This window comes from Chrysoperla carnea, chromosome 4 (assembly GCF_905475395.1).
Source record: "Chrysoperla carnea chromosome 4, inChrCarn1.1, whole genome shotgun sequence".
Taxonomy (NCBI): domain Eukaryota; kingdom Metazoa; phylum Arthropoda; class Insecta; order Neuroptera; family Chrysopidae; genus Chrysoperla; species Chrysoperla carnea.
Window position 1 is genome coordinate 834677 of NC_058340.1, and position 18419 is coordinate 853095.

Below are 18419 nucleotides of genomic sequence, written 5' to 3' on the forward strand. Positions count from 1 at the left end.
CTGAATATGATAAAATATGTAGAACTTGTTTAAAATCAAATCAAACTTTAATGTCGTTATTTAAAACAGAGATACTCAACATGTTTTCTATTTGCACTTTAATCAAGGTATGTATTTTTTTATACAAAATCTTAATGCCCGATAGGTCCAATAAATGAATAATTTAGAATAAAACTATGCTAAAATTCACAAGAAATACCCGGACTCCTCGTTTGGATACAATTTTTAATGGCTTCCTTTTTTTATAGATTAAAGAAAATGATGGATTTCCAAATCAAATATGTGCATTATGTTTTCAAAGAGTAACAGATGCGTACAATTTTTACAAACAATGTGCTAATTCTGATCAATTACTTCGGGAAACTCAACTCAGTCAAATTAAACAAGATCATTGTGAAAATTTAATTAATCAAGAGACAACTGCAAAAGAACAAAACGTAATTGAATCAGTTGATCCCGTAGACGATGTTCAAACTTTTAATGATCTTAAAGATGAAGAAGGAAACTCAAATGATGGAATTGGATCAATGGATGATGATGATAATGTATCTAGTGACGATGACGATGATAATGAATCAGAAGATGATGAACGTACTTTACAGGAAATGAAGAATGATAAACATTATTATGGTGAGAAAAAAGAATCAGAATCAGCATGGAAGAAAGCATTACAACTTGGTCCAGATAAATGTGACCCAACAACAAAAACATGTAAAATATGTAATAAAGTTTTATATAATGTTCATTCATTGGTGAGACATGTCGAAACTCACGATGAAAATCGTAAATATGTAGCGATGTGTGAGATTTGTAATAAAGGCTTTTATGAGAAACAACATATGACTAATCATATGTTACGGCATAAAGGTGAAGCCAGGTAAATACATTACATTACATTATTTAAAACATGGTAGAATTAGACAAGGTATGTTCTCTCACAAAAAAATCCTCTAGATGGCAGGATATATTTGTATACCCCCACCCCTAGTGTTGCCATCTAGAGGATCTTTTTTTAATCTTCAGAAGAACAAGTGAAAACGAACAATTGACTGAGTTAATTGTTGAAATACCATGCATAGTCAGTATTGATTTCTTTATCACATAACACATACAAACATGTGACACATACATAACTGATAATCAAGTATAGTACATATTATAAAATTTCCGCCTAATTGGCGCCCTCACGGGTAAACAGTGATGTTTACGAAAAAATGTTTCAAACAAAAGTTGTTTAATTTTTGATAAGGAACATTTTTTACATTTATACTTTTGTTCTATCTCTAACTCCTGAGTACGCTGTAAAAATTTCAGCTCGATATCTTTTTTCGTTTTTGAGTTATCGTGTCCACAGACGGACGGACGGACGGACAACCGGAAATGGACTAATTAGGTGATTTTATGAACACCTATGACAAAATTTTTTTCCTAGCATCATTATTTTTAAGCGTTACGGAACCCTAAAATCGCACTTGAAACAAATCTATGAACACTCTCCGTTAAATACCTTTCAAACGACACCAAAAAAAATTAAAATCGGTTCAAATGCAAGTTTAGGGTTCCGTAGCCGAAAAATTTTTCGAGGTTTTTTTAAATTTTGTAAATTTCACTTGTACAAGATTTTAAACAAACATTTCCTAAATATTATGTATCTATGGGTGTTTCAGGCTTCAGTTCTTTTTATTATTGCTAGATAGTAGAGTCTTTCTTAGTATTAAAATTCAATTATTAAATATTACAGATATGAATGTGAAGAATGTAAAAAACCATTTTATGAGTTGTGTGCAATGCGTTTGCATTTCAAACGTAAACATTGTGATAAGAAGGTGGCTTGTATGCAATGTGATCAAAAGTTTTACTTGCAACACGACTTGGATATACATATGAAGACGACACATAATAAAGAACAATATCAATGTCCTGATTGTGGTAAAACATTTCGATTTCGATTCCGTATGAAGGACCATCAATGGATGCATGCCAAAGAACGTATCTTTCATTGTCGTCAATGTGATAAATCATTTAAAAGTAAACAAGTGTTACAATTACATTACAAACGTGTACATTCTGGTGAACGGAAACGTGAAGTTTGTAATATTTGTGGCAAATCTGTTGTTTATTTAAAGGTTTGTACATTTATATGTATGTAACTTGAAGGTGGATACGTTGAGGCAAAAACGAACTGAAGATAACTATTTAAGAATGAGTTGTAAACGATGGAAATATATTGACCACTTCAATTTTAAATTATAAATTATTTCAATTTTTGTACACTCATTCAATGTCAAAAGTGAATACTTAGATGTTAATATTTTCGAAAGCAGAGATTTTTATACAGAATAACTTTTTTTCGTAGACCTTATAATAAAAAAAGTTTTTCATACGTCGCCAACTTAAGTAGACACGCTGTATATATTTCAATAAATATGTCTCAACTCGAAATCATCAAAAAATTAATTATTATTGTTTATTTTATTTATTTTCTAGACGCACTTAAGTATCCACAACAATGAAAAATACAATTGTAACGATTGTGGTCGAGAATTTCGTAATAAGTATTCATTAGAGAAACATATCAAACGTAAACATGGCAATATGGACGAAGCAACATTAAATCCATATTTATGTAATATTTGTGGAAAACGTAGTGAAAATTTACGAATGTTAAATCGTCACTTTTTAACACACACAGATGCACGGCCACATAAATGTTCGGTGTGTGGTAAACATTTCAAGACAGCGGATCGACGTGATAATCATGTTAAACATACACATAATAATGTTCGAGATTATAAATGTAGTTATTGTTCGAAATGTTTTCACACCAAGTCAGGATTAACGATCCATATTCGAGTGCATACGGGTGAACGACCATATAGTTGTAAATTATGTGGGAAAGCGTTCCAACAGCGGAGTACTTTACGAACGCACATGAAAGTGCATGGATTACATACGAACAATGGAGTGGAACAGATTACCAGAAATATTGAAGTTCATTTAAGTAAAACGTAATAATAATAAAACATAAGTGAGGTACCGCAAATGGGTTCATGACACCTTAATCAAGTGTGCCCTCACTGTCATCCGAATGCGAAACAATTTCGGGTAAAGATGCTATTTTAGAAGTGTCTAGCCTTTGATGCAGATGGCAGCACGGCCTAAACTGACCACGTGACCTAATTTGACGCTCAAATTCAGCGTCAAGCGTCATCATTTAAATACACCTTTAGTCTCCGTGGAGCACTTAGCAGTATTATTTATATTGTTTTTTTTTTAATTTTTTAACCAACATTTATCAATTTAAGTTATGTTTTGTGTTTTAACTAAAATATATTTAGAACATTGTAAAATAATTTTTATAAAGATATTTTTTATTAAAAGAATGCGATAAAAAAAATGTTTTTTCTTTTAAATCCTTTCAAAATGTATTTGTCTAGGCGATCAAAGGGCCTAAAAAAATTTAATTCCATGCTTATCATAAAACTGATGAATTATTTTTCAAATAGGAAGATAATTTAAAAAAAATATATACTCGAAATAACGAGAATGTCCGTTGTTTGACATTTTCAATCCTTAATTTAAAATTTTTAAAGTGGCAGATAATTTACTAACTTAAATCGATAATTGATACAAGCTGACAATTATAAATTTATAATTAATAAAAGTTTATAAACGATCCGTTAAACAATAAAATCAAAATATAGTGCAACATAACATACAATTATTATAAAATTTGAATTTCCCTCATTTTTAAATCGTTTATAAATGGCTTCCGTTAATCAAATATCGCCATACAAATGTATCAAGTGAATAAACAAACGATAAAAATATATAGAAAATATAATCAAATGAAAATAAATAAATTAAAATGAAATATACAAATATGAATCATAATTATTTAACTAAAAATGATTTTCATAAAATATGTCGAACTTGTTTAAATTCTAGTGAGAATATGACATCTGTCTTTGATACAGAAGTTCTCAACATGTTATCGCAGTGTACTTCCTTAACGGTAATTTTATTTTTAAATTTTCTAATCAAATCTAGTCTTATAGAATCTAGTGTAACCCGAAAACTAGGTGCGGATGTTGATATAGATGCCATTCATACCAATCATTGGTATAACGACATTTAAAGACAACATTCGCTTCACTAATTTTCATTCAAGTTTCCTTTGAGAAATAACGATTAATGATTTATTTCGATAAATCTCTAAATGAATCCCAAGAATACAGTATTTGCCTAGTGCCGAAATTACCATATTGTGCATAAAAAACTTGATCCAATGACAAAATTTGAAAGTTACACAAGTGAAATCACGATAAATCAAAGACGAAAAAAGATATAAAGCTACATTTGCATTTCAACACATAAGAGCATCGTTGGTTCAGTGGTAGAATGCTCGCCTGCCACGCGGGCGGCCCGGGTTCGATTCCCGGACGATGCATAATTTTTTTTAAATGGATTTCCAAACTCTGGAGAAACTAATGGTCAGCGCCAAGGGCGGAGTCATTTTATCAATGGGCGGAATTTCCAATAATAATGTGTGGGTTCTTCGATAGAGAGAGGGAGTGGCTTGTTCGACCATAAGACGTACCCAACTCTTGACTATCCAGCCCGGTTTTCTGAATCAGATAGCGTAGTTTATCTTCCTCTGTAAGATATTCTATATCCACGTTAACATTATTTGGCGAGGGTGCGCAACTTTTTATACCATGCATATATGTAATATGCAAGGTATACTAAGTTTAGTCCCCAGTTTGTAACGCTTAAAAATATTGATGCTATGAACAAAATTTTGGTTTAGGTGTTCATAAAATTACCTAATAGGCCTTTCCGGTTGTCCATCCGTCCGTCTGTGGGCACGACAACTCAAAAACGAAAAAAGATATCAAGCTGAAATTTTACAGCGTACTCAGGACGTAAAAATTGAGGTCAAGCTCGTAAATGAGCAACATAAGTCAATTGGATCTTGACCTATGGGTCCGTAGGATCCATCTTGTAAACCGTTATAGATAGAACAAAAGTTTAAATGTGAAAAGTCAAAAATCCCATTCCAATTATTTTAATAAGAAATATATAATGAGGGAGAAATATGCCTTTAGTGACGGCGCTCATCAGAGTTTCTTTTTCTAAAAATAGGTAATCGGAAAAAATAGACCGAAAATTTTATATCACCGGAGTATTATTGTAATTACTTGTTGGTTGGGTTGAGTTTATTGACTATTCAAAATTGTACACTGGTACAGGTTTTAGGTTTATTTTTTCCGGTCCTTTTTTTCCTAAATCCGTTTATTAATTATAAAAATTGAATTTAGATAAGTTGTGACGATGGATTACCTCATCAAATCTGCTCAACATGTTTTACAAAAACCGTCGATTCATTTTCATACCGGCAACAATGTGAACATTCCGATCAATTTTTACGTCAATTATTAATCAAAAATGAAGGAAAATTCACATCAACAGATCACGATGAATTTAAAAGCGAGATCATCGACGAGAATACTATTAATGTGAAATTAGAAACGAATGATATTAAAAATGATGATACAGATTTAAACAATCAAGGTTTAGTAGATCTTGAGGACACATCTTTGTCATCAGCAGACGATGACAAAGATGACGACGAAATATTAACGCACACAAATGATTTTCTATTGAATACATCCAATAAAGTAGTAGACAGTTTAAATAGGGATAGGGATACAGCACGAGCGAAGGCACTTAACATGTGGGGCTTAGATAAGTGCGATCCAGACACTTCAACATGTAAAATTTGTAATAAAGTATTAGTGAACACGAATTCATTAGTGCGGCACATGGAAATCCATAATGAAAATAGAAAATTTAATGTAGTTTGTAAAATTTGTAATAAAGGTTTTTATGAAACGGGACATTTAACGAAACATATGTTACGGCATAAAGGCGAAGCCAGGTATAAATATAACATTAATCAATCAATTTTACACCAACTTTTATATGATTAGAGTACGTTCAAATTTGATTGAGGAGGCAAACAAAGCGTGATGGATATTCCGCTTTAAGAAAAATGATTTAAAACGTTTGTCTGTTTTCGAGATATTTTGAAAAGTTATCATTTTTAATCGTTCGTATAGTTCAGTGAAGTTCGTATAGTTTTATATCATTATGAACGATTCTATATAGAAGGGTAAATCAAGCGAATTTTGATTATTAATTCGGAAAATTTTGGGAGAAAGCATATTTTTTTAAAATTAGTTTCTTTCGTTGTAAAAAATTCAGAAAAAGAGTTTTTCGATCCTGGAACAATTCGCATGACCTTCTGCACGCGATTTTGGGACAATTTTTCTCTATATTTAGTTTTTTTGGTGACGTTTTCTTGAATAAATCTGTTTCTATTGATCAGATTGAGGGAATAAAAAAAGAATTGTTTGTTATGAATTTCTGCATGAAACTTGCCTGCTATCGAATACTGAACATAGCAAAATAATCTCAAAATCTTAAGAAAACCCCAGTATAATCTCATATTTTCAACTTTCGCTGATAACTTTTGGCAAAATGAAGAAATTGAGTTGAAATTCTGGAAAAAGATGTAACATATGATTATAAAAAAGTGTGTACATTTTAGCACCATACATAATCTCAATTGTCAGAAGAAAATGTGAAGTTCCCGCGATTTTCTTGAGATTTTGAGGTTATTTTGCTATGTTCAGGGTTCAATAACAGGGAAGGTCGATGTAGAAATTTATAACAAACAATTCCTTTTTTTTATTCGCCTCAATCCGATCAATAGAAGCAGAGATATTCAAGAAAACGTCACCAAAGAAAAAAAATGTCCCAAAACCACTAAAACGAAAAACTACTTTTCTGTATTTTATACTACGAAAGAAATCTATTACAAAAAAAATTAGTCTTCTTCCAAAATTTTCCCAATTGATATATATCCGGTAGATTAACCCCATTAATTCTAAAGATGTCATAAAATTGTTCGAAAAAATTCTCAACCAATTTTGGGCCAACTCTTTTAACGATTTGAGTTCATGTAAAATTGATTGAGAAACAAATTAATTTTATTATTTTTTTCTTTAGATATAAATGTGAAAAATGTCCGAAAATGTTTTATGAATTAAGTGCATTAGGTATCCATTTAAAACGTCGCCATAAAGTAAAACCATCGGTATGTGGTGAATGTGGTAAATCGTTTCTAGTAAAATTACAATTAGAGAATCACATGAGAGCTGCACATGGTGAACAAAAGAAGTTTGTTTGCTCGGAATGTGGTAAAGCGTATCATCAAGAAAGTTTGTTACGTAAACATCAAACGGCGCACACAAATCAACGATTGTTTCATTGTTTGCAATGTGATAAATCGTATAAAGATAAACCGAATTTGGCCAAACATATTAAACGGGCACATTTATCTGAAACAAAACGTGAAGTTTGTACGATCTGTGGCAAGTCTATTATTAATTTACAGGTAGCTATAACTTTAACATTAATTAGTCTTTTTACTTAGAGTTCCATCTTACACCAATAAACGAGGACAAAAAAGAGTTAATCAGAGTTAATTGTTTAATTTTACAGAAACATTTAGCGTATGTGCATGGCGACGAACATGTTAAATGTACAGAATGCTCCAAAGAATTTACATCAACATTTTGTTTAAATGATCATATCAAGAAGAAACATCGTAAATCGGATGCACCACGAAAAAAACCATATTTGTGTAGTGATTGTGGTTATACGTGCGAAGGCAAATCATCATTAAAAACACATTACGAACAAAAACATACACAAGTACGTGCATATAAATGTACAATATGTACAAAATGTTTTAAAACACGTGGCGAATTAACAAAACATATACGTTATACACATAATTATGATCCACATACGGCGAATACACATGCTTGCGATCAATGTACGAAAACGTTTAAAACAAAAAGTGCGTTACAATATCATGTACGATACACGCACAGTGATGAGAAACAATTTATATGTACCGGATGTACCAAACAATTTAAAACTAAAGGTATGTGGGCGTTGAAATTCAAATGTAAACTATACCACAGGGGGAAAGGAGTGGAACTCAATGTAATAACTGATGGTTCGATCTTATTTGGCCAGGGTACTTATTTGAAATGGGCGATCTGCGGTTAGGAATGTATTTAAACAATTTTGTAAAAGAACAATTACATTATGGAACACGAAGGTAGATACGTTGAGACAAAAAAGAACTAAAGATAACTGTTTGGGAATGAATTGTTTACATTGTTATGGCAGCCACTACATTTCATTCATCTCATTTTTTTAGACAGTAGTTATTAAAATTTAGACCTTGGCATTAAAGAGGCCTCCCGCCCATTTGAGTTTCACACCCCCTCCCCCACCATGGTGTACCACACCCCACTAATATATTGCTACTTTTATTTAAATACAGGTACATTAAAAATACATATGCGTACGCACACAGGAGAGAGACCGTTTGAATGTAAATATTGTGGTAAAACATTTGGACAGGGGAGTACATTAAAAACACACATGAAAGTACATGGTGGTGGTGCTGGTAATGGTACAGGAAGTACAAACTCGACTAATGATGTTGGTAATATTATTTGTAACACAAGCAACGAAACAAATAATACAACAACAATGCAAGTTATAATGGAAGCACAACAGACTCAGGCAGCAGCATCTATTCAAGTTGAATCGTTGGTAACGACATCTGTGGTAGCTGCTGGTACAACAACAATAGTGACACCTATAGAGAAACATTCAAATACAACGGACAACGATGATGAACATGTTGAAAAGTATTTGATCAGTTTATGAAGAATGAGTATTGAGAATTAGAATATGATTCATACTTGCGGGATCAGAATTATGAAGGGCAGGAGATAACGAGAACTATTTCTGTATATAAAAAATGTACATTGAAAAGCAGAAAATAAAGATGGCGCTGCTGTACCAAAAGTTCGATGATGATGAAGTCTCATGTCGTTAAGTCACGGCTTTGTTTAACACAATTTTCCACCTTTTCCGATCATATGCACTGTGTACAGGGGCGTAGGACCGAAATTTCTTGCTGGATGGGCAGGTTTATAATCGTTACCCTCCCTATCGTTTTGTTGATAATAATTTTGTATGAAACATGTTTGTGATTGTTTATTTAATGCATTCCTTTTTACTATTGATATAGAAAAATAGGATTAAAAAAAATAGTCATTTTGTAAATTTTTGTAGAAAACGCTAAAATTTTTCGGTTGAAATGAATCACCAGGAATCATGTTGAAAAAGATGTTCCTATATGTAAGAGTAAGTTTAAGCATCATGACGTTAGTTTTGCGCGGTACAGGAGAGAATTGAATGTCACATTCCTTGGTATTTCACCCCTGCACCAGCAAGGTTTTCCGTCATTTTTTATAATGTTCTAAAACTCGGAAAAAGCCGTACAAAAATACTTCATCGAAACTTCCTTTTTGTACTTGTGATCGCGCAATTCTCACTTGTACTCACCTGTACCGCGCAAAACAGATGGAGCACCTTTTTCAACACGATTCCTGGTGGGTCATTTCACCCGAAAAATTTTAGCATAATTTTAGCACCCGAAAAAATAAAAATAGAATATTTATATATTATTACTTTAATTTATATCCACCCTGTAAAAACCATATCGGCCCAACAAAAAACGATCATGGGATCAAGTTCAGGAATCCTTCAGGAAAAATAACGTGAGCATGACGCGTTAATCATCAAGTGCTAGAAAAAAAATAGTATGTGTCAGCTTCCACGCACGACTGGAGTTTACTCCTAAAGTATTGTATAGTGTGCTGTATCCATCCTAGAATTTTGATCTTTACCAATTTTCCCCCAGGATTGGTAATTCTCGAACCCGAAAATAGGGGATGAATTTTTGTTTATTGAAGAACTCGTTTATTTTTTATTTTACCCAAATGGTAATTACCGAAGTTGTTTGGAGTTAAATTTCTTACAATTTTGATCCTCATACATTTTTTCCTAGGACTGTTTCGGTTCTAAATCGAAAAATATCCATCTTTCTTTTGATCGAATTCGACTGGCGTATTTAATCAAAAAATTATAAAAAAACAAAAATTTATTAAACTTTTTTAAATAAAAATACAACAATTTGAATGTTACGTTGCAGATGATTGATGGATAACATCTCGTTGAGCTGCACTTGGTGAATGTAATGAATGTACATTCATGTGACGATTTAATATTGATTTATCATTAAATCGTTTATCGCAAACATTACATATGAATGGCCTTTCACCTGTATGAATGATTAAATGACGTTTTAACGCTTTACTTTGTTTAAACGCTTTATCGCACTGATCACATTGATATGGTCGTTCATCTTTATGTGTAGTACGATGTGCACGCAACCCCACTGGCGTTTTAAATGATTTATCACATTGAGTGCATTGAAATGGTTTGTCCTCACCATGGGTACGTAAATGAATTTGTAAATGACATTTACTAAATGTTTTCAAACCACAAATATTACATAATACTTTCTTTGATGCGTATAACTTTTGATGTGTGATCTTTGTATGACAACGTAATAACAATTCTGTTGCAAAACTTCGTGGACATCCTGAACATTTGAATGGTTTATTTGTACTGTGTTTACATAAGTAATGTTCCTAAAAAGAAATTGAAGAATTTACTCAGTAAATCTGAAGTTGAATCAATAGCTGTGTTACAAGGACTAGCCGGAGATCTATCTGGTGCGGGAATTTATGGACATAGAATAAAGGAATCGATTCCTTTTGGTCAATATGCGACGGTTTTTCAATCGGAAATCTTCGCCATGTTGAGAGGTGCCCAGATCTGTAACTCGAATGGTTACAGTGGGGCGCATATCTGCATCTTGTCAGATAGACAGGACGCTCTTCGGACCCTTGAAGCGTCAAGATTCCAATCAAGGATAGTTTATGAATGCTTCGAGGAGCTGAATCACCTGGCACTGAGCAAGACAGTCAAGTTGATATGGGTTCCGGGTCACTCTGGCATTAAAGGAAATGAAGCAGCAGACTTGTTGACACAAGAGGGGTCGTCTCAAACGACCCTTTCACCTGAGCACGACGGATATGTAATCATTTCACTTAACACAGTTCCCAAATACTTCGCTAAGTCAAGCTAGCAGAGCCATACCAGAAAGAATCATATACACACAATTACTAGATTAATTAATAAAATATCAAAGACACAAACCTTTAAATTAAAAACAGTGCTACCACACAAATGACAATTAAATTTCTGTTGTACATTCGTATGATGGCGTTCAATATGTTTTTTTAAACTTTGATTATGTTGGTACGATTTATTACAATATTCACATTTAAAATTACGATATCGATCTGATACGTGCGATTTTATATGTTCCTTTAATTTACGTTCTAAAAAATATCCTTTATTACAATATTTACAAAAATATTGGTAATCCTTTTTATGTATTTTAACATGTAAATCGTATTGTTCTTGCAATGTAAATTTCTTGTTACATTCTGTACATTCAATTGGTTTTATTGCATGCACTTTACGTAGATGGCGTGTTAGTAAATTTAATTCAAAAAATTCTTTTGTGCATTCTTTACATTTATATCTGTAAAACATAAAATTCAGCTTATATTACCTAATTCTGATGACAGAAATTGGCAATTAGCTAACAAAATATGAGGTCAGAAAAAACTATGTCTAAAATATTTATTTAAAAAGCTTAAAAGATTTGGATCACGTTGATAATTAATTTTCGATAGGGTTTCTAAAGCTTTTCTTTACCTCTATATCCCTATTCCTTAAATTATAAATGTGAATGTCAGTATGTTTGTTTATTTGCTACGCTTTCACGTAAAAACTACTAAATGGATTTGAATGAAACTTTACAATAATATATCTGATACATCAGAATAATACATTAGGTATAATTAAAAAAAATATAAAAAAAAAACATCATTGTAAAACATAAATTAAAGATTCCTGTAGATGATGGATGAACGAGATACAATTTATTGCCATCTGTTCAACCAAAGTTTTCTGATGTACTCAATACAATATGACTATTTTATATTTTTTTAAATTGAAAACTGTACATATACTTTTACGTGAGTAAAACATCCCCATCCTTTTTTCAAGTAAAGGGGGTAAGTGAAAGCAAGGAAGGTAATGGCTACTTTTATACGCAGCGAAGCGAACAGATATGATAACACGTAATAATATAGAATGTTTTGAAAATTCGATAATATTTCTTTCAACGGATCTGGATGTTTTACGACTCCTGAATCCATAAATACCAATTTACTGGTATGTATGGATTTTTAAGTGGATGAATAATTACGATCCACCATAGACACGAATTACATAGCTATAGTTGCGTAATAATATTGTCAATCTATTTGTATTGTTAAGTCTGTGTTCTTTATATTTTTTATTGTCAGTCTGTTTTTAATGTAAGTCTGTGTTCCTCATATTTTGCTTACATACTTGTTGAAGAAATAAACTAACTTTGTATTTTTATTATGCGTTCGCATATGTTTTAAATAATTGCTATTTTCATAAAATCCTTTATTGCAAATTTCACATTCAGCAACAAATTTTCGATTTTCATCGTGCATTTGCATATGGCGGGCTAATGAATTTAAATTCACTAAAGTTTTATCACATAATTTACATAAAAATTTGCTTGTATCACATTTTTCCGATTCTAAGCTCATAACCCATGTAATTCGTGCTTGTCGCACCGATACCGTTTTTACTTTTTCATCAATCGCTGCTTCATTCTCACTAACATTATCACTATCATCATCTGAAAAGAACTTTTCATCCAAATCATCGTTATTATCATCAGGAAATTCAGTTTTCACATTTATATCAAGTTGATTTAAAGAAGTTTCTGTTTGAAACCAATTTTTATTATCAACATTTTCATTCAAGATTTGTCGTAAACATTGTTCGGAATTTTCACAAAGTTGTTTAAATTGAGCACATCTATGTGTTTCATGCACACAATTCTCACAAATTTCTTGTGGTAATCCATCACCAATTTTTACCTTTTAATAGAAGTTAGAAAATAATAAAAAGATTACTTTATATTTAAATATTCGACTTACTTCAACGTTCGTAAATTGGGACAACGAAGTTAGCACATTCGAATTAAAGATTGGTATTCTATTGGAATCTTCTTTTAAACAAATTCTACAAATTTTTCCAAAATGCGAAATGTTAATTTCTGTTGTCATGTTAATTTTATGTCATAAATTTCTAAATAAACAAAATTTTAGTTTAAAAATATTTTCTATCTGTCAAAATAATTAAACTGTCATTTCCAAAATTTAGGACACGTTCAGAAATTTCTTAATGGCAAATACTCCAATAATATCATTTAAAGATGGATACATGTAAAGTTCGCTGAAATGGGAAAAAAGCGAACACGATTTTCTTATGATTGCTCATATTTTTGGAACGAAGTTCCTTAACTCGGCTTACCATAGTGAGCTAACTGGTAGAAATCGTCACGCAACAGTGTGAGGTATTCTGTGTGTGTGTGTGTGCCGGCCATAGAGATAATACAGAAAGAGAACGAAGAGAACGGGGTAAGTAATACGTATAAGTAATATACAAAGACACAGGAGAACTCACTGGCAGTTTTCCCCCTCACTACGCATATCGTAAGTTTTGGCCCCTGGCGTGCTCTAAGTATTTATATCTCTATGGTGCCGGCAACCTATCTATATGTTCACCTACTTGACAAATCAATAAGTCAATAATTATTAAAATGCATAACTATTGTGTTAGCGGTCAAACGAACAACAATTTATAAAAGTTAATTATTTAATAAATTATTATAATTAGTTTATATTTTTATTTAGGGGAGCAATCAAAAACAGATTATATGTATAATACAGATTTAGAAAAGTAACTTATTAAAATTGTATATAAGTTTAACATATACATTTTTTTTATACAGATTTCGTAAGGAACTTTGTTCCTAATGGGGGTCCCACGACGCACGTTTTTTTTTTTTTTAATTGAAAGCGAGATAAATACTATCTTATACTGCACGTTGTTTTGGTCGAGAAATGGTATATTATTAAATTTTTGGTCATCACAGCGATTATTGAATATATAAAACAATTTGCGTATGATTTTGTAAATTGTAACAGTAAAATATGTAATATTGTCAAAGGGCCATCGGTCTACCAAAAGCCATAAAAACACGTGCTAACTTAAACTAAACCAAAACGTTAGATTAAGCTACTGTTGGAATAAGTTGGGGTGGTTTTTAACCTTTTTTGAAAAAGGAATTTATAATTTTACTAATCGGATTTGAATCTGATTGAAAAAATTCATTTATGGATTATGATGTCAGAAAGTAAAAAATTGAGAACGTTTATTTCTTCTCATGTCACAATTTCTGAACGGAGCCTAAGTTTGTTTATCTTTGCAGTTCGAATGTCATATTGAAGTTTAAACTGAATTTTTAACTTATTTAAAAAAATTCATTTAAAATTCATTTCTGTTAAAAAAAGATTTTAAAAATAAATTGATGAGATTACCAAAAAAGCTCTAACTTAAATGAATATTGAATACATATTTGTAAGTTTGAATGGCGGTATTAAAAAATGACAAATATTGTAAGAAAAGATGATTTTTCGAAAATTTGTCGTTTATGTCTAAATATTAAAGAAAACATGTATTTAATTTTAAATAATGATATTGAGAAACTTGTACGGGCTTACAGGTAATTAATTCATCCACAAACTTGTATGCATTTATATTTTTTAAACTATAAACTTTTATAAGAATGGAGGGATCTTCTGTAAATATTCTGTAAAATTGATTTTAAACTTTTTTTTAATAAAAACAAATTGTACACTCTAATCGGAGGTTGAGTTGATGTCTGAAGTGCAAATTTCAAATCATAATCCAATTAATTTACGAAAGGAATGGTAAAATTGCTATCAGAAAACAAACAATTGACTGAGTTAATTGTTGAAATACCATGCATAAATAGTGTTAATTACTCTCTCACATTGCACATACATATACAATTTATATAATACATACTATACAATTTACGCCTTCACGGGTAAACAGTGATGTTTACGAAAAAATGTTTCAAACAAAAGTTGTTTATTTTTTGATAGGGAACATTTTTTACATTTAAACTTTTGTTCTATCTCTAACGGTTAATTAGGTCAAGACCCAATTGACCTATGTTGCTCATTTACGAACTCGACCTCACTTTTTAGGTCCTGAGTACGCTGTAAAAATTTCAGCTTGATATCTTTTTTCATTTTTGAGTTATCGTGTCCACAGACAATGTTGTCAAATTTAACATTGGCCCTCCGTAGATTAATTGGATTATAAAGCATTTTTCACGATTTTCCTTATTTAGTTTATTACTATGGAAATCAATTTAACTCAAATAATTACCTTGGTAGAGGCAGACAAGGTATGCTCTTCGTACAGGCAGGCGTAGGGTGGGGGAATGCCCTCACTCTCGGTAATCTCTCTGACACGGTAATATGGCGGTGACTGGGTACCGTGTGTGAGAGTGAGAGAATGTCCCCATCCTACTCCTTCATATTAGCATACCTTGTCTGATTCTACCAAGATAATTACCATAAATCCGCTATTGATAATTGATATTGGGAGTTGCAACTCCGCCAACTGGCGATAATAATTTGTACCTACTTATTAAAACAGAAAGTTAGCTTGTTTTCAGTAGTTCCAATTTAGACTAGCAGGTTACTTAACATTTATCAATCCAGGATTAACTCAACACAAGTATTGTGTACGTTCCATAAATGGATAAATTTTCAGAAATGCTAAATAATAAAACGATCGAATTGATATTTTCGACAACACCTGTACTCGTAATCGCCCCTTTATCCCTTTACCCAAGCATTATTATCGCAAAAGTGCAAATTATAGCAAATAATATTTTTAATGTTTTTGAAATGTTTTCGTTAGATTTCCGTTGATGATGCATTACCACATTTAATTTGTGACGAGTGTCAAAATCAAATAATAAAATCGTATGATTTTAAAGCGTCTTGCTTAAATAATGATGAAATTTTACAACAAATTTTAATCGAACAAAGTGAAGAAAATGATTCATCTTCAGATGAAAAACCTACATCAATTTTCGATGAAAATAATGATGAAAGTGAAATCAAATCAGATGATGATCAACAACTTGAAGTTGAAGGTAAGTTAATTTCAAGAAAATGGACTTGAATTTTGCAATTAAATGGTAGTTACTTTAAGATTTTATCACAATTTTATGAGATGTGGCGAAAAGTAAGTTCCAAATTTCGACTTCATAAAAACTAAGCAAGATCTTAAAAAAACTTTATTCTTACATTTTATCAAATTTCATTGAATTTTTGATATAATTAATTTCAAGATGGTGGAATTCAAATTTCAAAATGGCTCTTTCTTTTAGATAATAGTAGTCCACCATCAGACCATGAAGAACCAACTGTAAAATGTGAAATATGTGGAAAATTAACAAAAAAACGTACATACGATTCACATTTACGTCGTCATGAAAAACCGATAAAATACAAATGTGATTTATGCGACAAAGCATATCGACAACCATGTGAACTAGCCACACATAAAGAACGTACACATGGTACAGTGTGTACAATAAAATGTACAGTATGTAACAGAGTGTTTCAATTACAAGCACAATTAGATTTTCATTTACGTAGACATTTTAAAAAGAAATACACGTGTGATATTTGTTCAAAAGATTTTATTAAAAGTACAATGTTGGCGAGACACAAAGAGATTCATGGCTCACAACGCACCAAATATTGTTGTACACAGTGTGATGCATCATTCTTACAAGAAGTGTCATTGAAACGTCATGTGGCTAATCGTCATACTGATACACCGATCCAAAAGAAAATTTGTAATATATGTGGTCAGTGTTGAATTCTATTTAATCATACAATACCTACCACCCACCACTCACTTAGCCCACCCGTTAAACACAAACTTTATCCCTTTCTTAATAATACAGTGTGCATAAGGAACCTGCACATCATTCGTCCTATCACTAACATCTATATTTCACTAATTTGAACTGGTTAACATAGACTACTCTATTAAAATCGAATATTTTATTTTAGGTTTAGCTGTCGTTAATTTACGACCGCATTTATTATTAAAACATACAACCGGACCACAATTTAAATGTGAGCAATGTGATCGAGCCTTTTTATATCGCAGCCAATGGATGAATCATATTAAAGAGAAACATGAAGGTGTTCCCAAACAGAAGAACGCATTATGTATTACATGCGGTAAAGGTTTCCCAAGTCAAGGATACCTGCGTAAACATTTTAGTACACATTCGGATGCACGTAATTTTAAATGTCACTTATGTCCAAAGCGTTACAAAAAATCGGATCATTTAAAGGTACATTTACGTGTACATGCTGGTCTACGTCCACATGTTTGTACAGTATGTTCCAAAGCATTCCATACCAGTACAATATTAAAGAATCATATTCGAACGCATACGGGAGAGAAACCATTCGCATGTCATGTGTGTAATCGTGCGTTTGCACATAAAGCTGTATTGATTACGCATATGAAGAATATACATAATGGATCAGCATAATTAAATCGATGAAACTTGCAAATTGCCATTCCTACCAGGCAGTAAGGCAGCGGGAAACCAAAAGAAGGAGAAGTGTATAATATTCCATTTTTATTAAGTTTTATTAATCCGGTAACTGAAAGTACGGGGTGGTTTGCGTCAAATCCGGTAGTTATTATAACCCTAAAGGACTAGTTTTTGATGGTATCTTTTTCATGATGTTTTTAAAATAGACTAAATTTGATACAATATGAGACTAGAATTGTCTCTGGGGACCAAATAGTTTCCGAGATAAAATCTTTCAAAGTTTATCATTTTTTCGAACTAATTATTATTTGTAACCCCTCGTAAATTTCGAAAAAAACTTTGAAAGACTTTATTCCGGAAACTATTAGGTCTACAGAGACAATTTTTCTTGAAAAGGTAACATCAAAAACTAGTCCTTTGAGATGATAATTGCCAAAATCTTAAAAGAATTTTCACGGAATTTCGATTTTTGAAACGTTACGTTTCGATTACGTTCGATACTCGATATCAAAAACATGGATTATTCATTGGACCAACATGATAAACAAGTCTACTAAAAATCAGAACTACCGGATTTGACAGAAGCTCTGATTTATAAAGTTCTTGGACTATATTATTTTTATAATTCAAAATTTTTAAAATAAAAAAAAATTAAATTTTATATTTTTATAATTTTAAAATATGTTTTATTTATATCCGTCAATAATTCATCCTACTTGGTTGCGGGTACGGAACACTAGAAATAGCAAATATTCCAACTTAATAT

The 18419-nt window shown here is 31.6% G+C and overlaps 2 protein-coding genes and 1 non-coding gene across 3 annotated transcripts; all 3 read left to right on the forward strand.

The window, feature by feature from the left end:
- LOC123298027 (zinc finger protein 883-like) lies at positions 1-3284 on the forward strand. Its single transcript, XM_044879898.1, has 4 exons — positions 1-107; positions 249-877; positions 1742-2126; positions 2488-3284. Exons 1-4 carry the CDS (start codon positions 51-53, stop codon positions 3010-3012), a joined length of 1596 nt encoding a protein of 531 aa, XP_044735833.1. The 5' UTR covers positions 1-50; the 3' UTR covers positions 3013-3284.
- Positions 3285-3828: 544 nt separating this feature from the next.
- On the forward strand, positions 3829-17869 carry LOC123297653 (zinc finger protein 729-like). The gene is made up of 10 exons (XM_044879399.1): positions 3829-4015; positions 5322-5941; positions 7075-7462; positions 7570-8017; positions 8426-8798; positions 13976-13980; positions 14730-14749; positions 15985-16222; positions 16460-16945; positions 17154-17869. Exons 1-10 carry the CDS (start codon positions 3869-3871, stop codon positions 17645-17647), a joined length of 3219 nt encoding a protein of 1072 aa, XP_044735334.1. The 5' UTR covers positions 3829-3868; the 3' UTR covers positions 17648-17869.
- On the forward strand, positions 4380-4450 carry Trnag-gcc. The gene has a single exon. It is a non-coding gene; the product is annotated as a tRNA-Gly (tRNA).
- Positions 17870-18419: the final 550 nt, after the last annotated feature.

What these genes read in the sequence shown, in the direction of transcription:
- LOC123298027 (XM_044879898.1), top strand. Translation starts at nt 51, where the DNA reads ATGTCGTTATTTAAAACAGAGATACTCAACATGTTTTCTATTTGCACT. An exon ending in CTATTTGCACTTTAATCAAG is followed by an intron (nt 108 to 248) that starts GTATGTATTTTT and finishes CTTTTTTTATAG; the next exon opens with ATTAAAGAAAATGATGGATT. An exon ending in AATCTGTTGTTTATTTAAAG is followed by an intron (nt 2,127 to 2,487) that starts GTTTGTACATTT and finishes TTTATTTTCTAG; the next exon opens with ACGCACTTAAGTATCCACAA.
- LOC123297653 (XM_044879399.1), top strand. Translation starts at nt 3,869, where the DNA reads ATGAAATATACAAATATGAATCATAATTATTTAACTAAAAATGATTTT. An exon ending in CGCAGTGTACTTCCTTAACG is followed by an intron (nt 4,016 to 5,321) that starts GTAATTTTATTT and finishes AATTGAATTTAG; the next exon opens with ATAAGTTGTGACGATGGATT. An exon ending in AAACTTGTACGGGCTTACAG is followed by an intron (nt 14,750 to 15,984) that starts GTAATTAATTCA and finishes TGTTTTCGTTAG; the next exon opens with ATTTCCGTTGATGATGCATT.